General features: G+C 38.8%; 1 protein-coding gene across 1 annotated transcript in view; it reads right to left on the minus strand.

Annotated features, from left to right (window-relative positions):
* Positions 1–3,456, minus strand: part of LOC106874486 (pumilio homolog 2) — a 30,650-nt gene that overhangs the window by 18,883 nt on the left and 8,311 nt on the right. Inside the window, exon 6 of the mRNA XM_014922229.2 lies at positions 2,437–2,515. Within this exon, the coding sequence (XP_014777715.2) occupies positions 2,437–2,515 (79 nt within the window). The remainder of the gene's footprint in view (positions 1–2,436; positions 2,516–3,456) is intronic.

The following is a 3,456-nucleotide window of genomic DNA, read 5'->3' on the forward strand; positions in this document are numbered from 1 at the left end:
GCATATATATACATATATATATATATACATACGAATACATACATATAAATATATACATATATATATATATATATATATATACATACACACATACATATATACATACATATACACACATATATATAGTGGCATACGTACACTTCCTCTCGTGTAATATATACATACATATATATACATATGTTGTTGTACTTGGGGATGGTCATATTGCCAGTTATATACATATACATATATATCATCATTGTTTAACGTCCATTTTCCATGCTAGCATGGGTTGGACGGTTCGACTGGGGTCTGGGAAGCCACGAGGCTCCAGTCAGATATGGCATTGTTTCTACAGCCGGATACCCTTCCTAACACCAACCACTCCGTGAGTGTAGTGGGTGCTTTTTACGTGCCACCGGCACAGGGACCACGGGAAGCAGTCAGTTGCCACCGGCATAGAAGCCAGTCAAGGCGACGCTGGCATCGGCCACGTTCAGATGGTGCTTTTCACATGCCGCCAGCACGAGTATCACAACTACAATTTCCATTTGATTTTCATTTTGATGTTGATGTATTGACTCAATAGGTCTCCTCAAGCACAGCAGGTCATCCTACAATCCAAGGTACTTTTGAATGGGCTGGGGCTCGTTATGCAAAACTTGTGTAGGATACAGCTGTGAACTCACTTTATTTGCCAAGTCTTTGCTGCCACAGCGTTTCGTCATTGCCTCTGTGAGGCCCAAAGTTCGAAGGTCATGCCTGACCCATGTCTTCCAAGAGTCTACCTCTACCCCGGATTCCTTCAACTGTTTGGGAGTGGCACTTTTTCACACAGCTCTCCTCATTCATCCGTAAGTACATGACCATACCAGCACAAACGTCTCTCTTGCACGCCACATCCAATGCTTCCAATGTCCAAAATTTCTATCGGCATTGACAAAAAAAAATTGATAATTGCGCCTGAGCAGTGGTTTTATGAAATCAATAGGTTTTTTTGCATGCAAATACCCATAGGGATTTTATTTTTGGCCATAACATATATTTTTCATCGGATTTTAATGAAATTTGAGATTTAGGCAAATTTTGTGGTAGGGGAGACAGTAAAGGTTTTAATTCAAGTTCAGAGGAATTGGAAAATCACAAGTGTATATCAACTTTTTTCAGAGACTATGCTATTGATTTTTAAGATATGTTACACATGATTACAGTTCATGTCCGTAAGTTTGATGTGGCATGTAGAGTTGACAAGAGGGCGGGGGAATCGATATTTGCGCATGAGCAGGGGAATATTATAAAATTAATAGACATTTAGCATGCAATTGAGCTATACTCCAATCAACCTGGGAATTATCAGGTACTTCTGCTGAAGTACCTTGAACATGAGGTCATCCGTAAAATTCAGAAAGAAATTCCATCAAGCAACAGTTACAACAGCATAGGCTTATCCTTAACACAGAAAAACTGAGCAACACCTGATACAACAGCTAGTATATACATATATACATACATACACACACACATACATACATACATACAAGTCCTACAGCAACACAACTGACCAACTTCATAAAATCTACACTAAAAAAAAAAACATTTAACACAAAATGAAATCAATATTGTTACTCCTTCCAAAATTTCATCATCATCATTTAATGTCAGTTTTCCGCCTGCCGTGAATTGGGACTATTTCAGAGGAACTGACAAGTCGAAGGACTATACCAAGCATAAATGTCCGTTTTGGGCAAGGTTTCTACAAGTGGATGCCCTTCCTAACATCAACTACTTTCCGGAGTGCACTGGGTGAGTGCTTTCCTTCGTGGCATTGAAACTAGTGAGGTCACCAAGTACAGGCAAGATAAGACCGTCCACCATAATCAAGTGGGGCACAAAAATTGAAAGAGGTAAAAAGTAGGGCAGGAGAAAAAGTAGTACAGAGAATAAATTAATAATTTTGATATGTATATAGATAGATATTAACTCAGTGACTTTCAAGAGAGTCATGCAAATTAAAATTGTAAAGTAATCAAATGATTTGATAATTACAGTAAAGAAAAAACAGCTCCTTTCATGATTATATATATAATACCTCATTGTGAAATCTTATGAGAATTTTAACACATCTGGACAAACAGACAATACTTAAAACAACAAGCAAAAATTAATCACACATGCACAAATAATGCATCATTAACAGCGACTTAAGTGGGGGTGGCAGGTTCTGTTACAGTGAAAAACTTACACTTGACAATTTCAAAACAAACATTTAAAACATTTTCAGAATTGGTTATTAAATATCAGATAACCAGAATAAAGAAATGAATAAATAAAAATGTCAGTTATCTAGGACTATATTAGACAGTTTGAGATTTAAATCTTTTGAACTAAATAGTCACTGACGAAAATTTTGTTAAAATATGAAAAATGGCAAAATAGAAAAGAGTCAAATTTGCATACCTAATTGCTGCTGCTGGGCAGCCAGAGCATACTGTTGCTGTGTGAGTACTGCAATAGGCTGCTGTTGACGCTGAAGAAGCTGAAAAATAGATTAGAGTACAATATAGAACTTTATACAATAACAAAAGTACATACAATTTTTATATAGAGAGAGAGGGAGGAGAGTGGGCGATGGGGTGAGAGAAAGAGGGGGAGAGAGAGGGCGGGGAGAGAGAGAGGGAGAGAGAAAGAGTGAAGGTGCTTGGCCTAGTGGTTAAGGCGTTGCACTCATGACTGCAAGAACATGGGTTCGATTCCCAGACCAGGTGTTGCATTGTGTTGTGTTCTTTAGCAAAGCACTTCATTCCGTGTTGCTCTGCAATCACTTAAACATCTGACATGTGGCACCCATTGCACCTGTACAGGTAATGTCGATCTGATGGAAGGAGTAAGCTTTTATGTCTACACAAATATTTTGAGAGACCCAAAACATCTTAATATGTAACAGTTGGAAAGGGCATCCAGCTGTAGAAACCATGCCAAATCAGATTGGAACCTAGTGTAACCCTCCAGCTTACTAGTTTTCAGTCCAACTGTCTAACCCATGCCAGCATGAAAAGCAGACACTAAATGACGATTCACAGATATAACGACAAATCATATTAAAAAAAATTACATTTTAAATGGTGGCAACTAAAGACATGACAACTTCACTGAGTACAATTGATTTCCAATTCTTCATTGTTGTTCAACATCCATCATTTTATGCGTGCATGGATCGATTGGAATTTGTTGAAGAAGCAAGTTTTCTGCAACTGATCATCTTTCCTGTCACCGACCCCTACCTGTTTCTGAGCAAGGTAATATTTTGTTCCCTAGCTTGACAGGTTTTTCATGGAAGACTGCAATGAACAGCCTAGCTTTGATGATGCTCATTTTCAACCATCTTGTGATGTCTAGACAAGGATACATCCCTGCTGCTGCTGCCGACCGCGCAGTTCTCACCCAGCCTGCGCCCGCCCGCATACAGTGCGCTAGGCC

The sequence above is a fragment of the Octopus bimaculoides genome, chromosome 23 (assembly GCF_001194135.2).
Source record: "Octopus bimaculoides isolate UCB-OBI-ISO-001 chromosome 23, ASM119413v2, whole genome shotgun sequence".
Classification (NCBI taxonomy): Eukaryota; Metazoa; Mollusca; class Cephalopoda; order Octopoda; family Octopodidae; genus Octopus; species Octopus bimaculoides.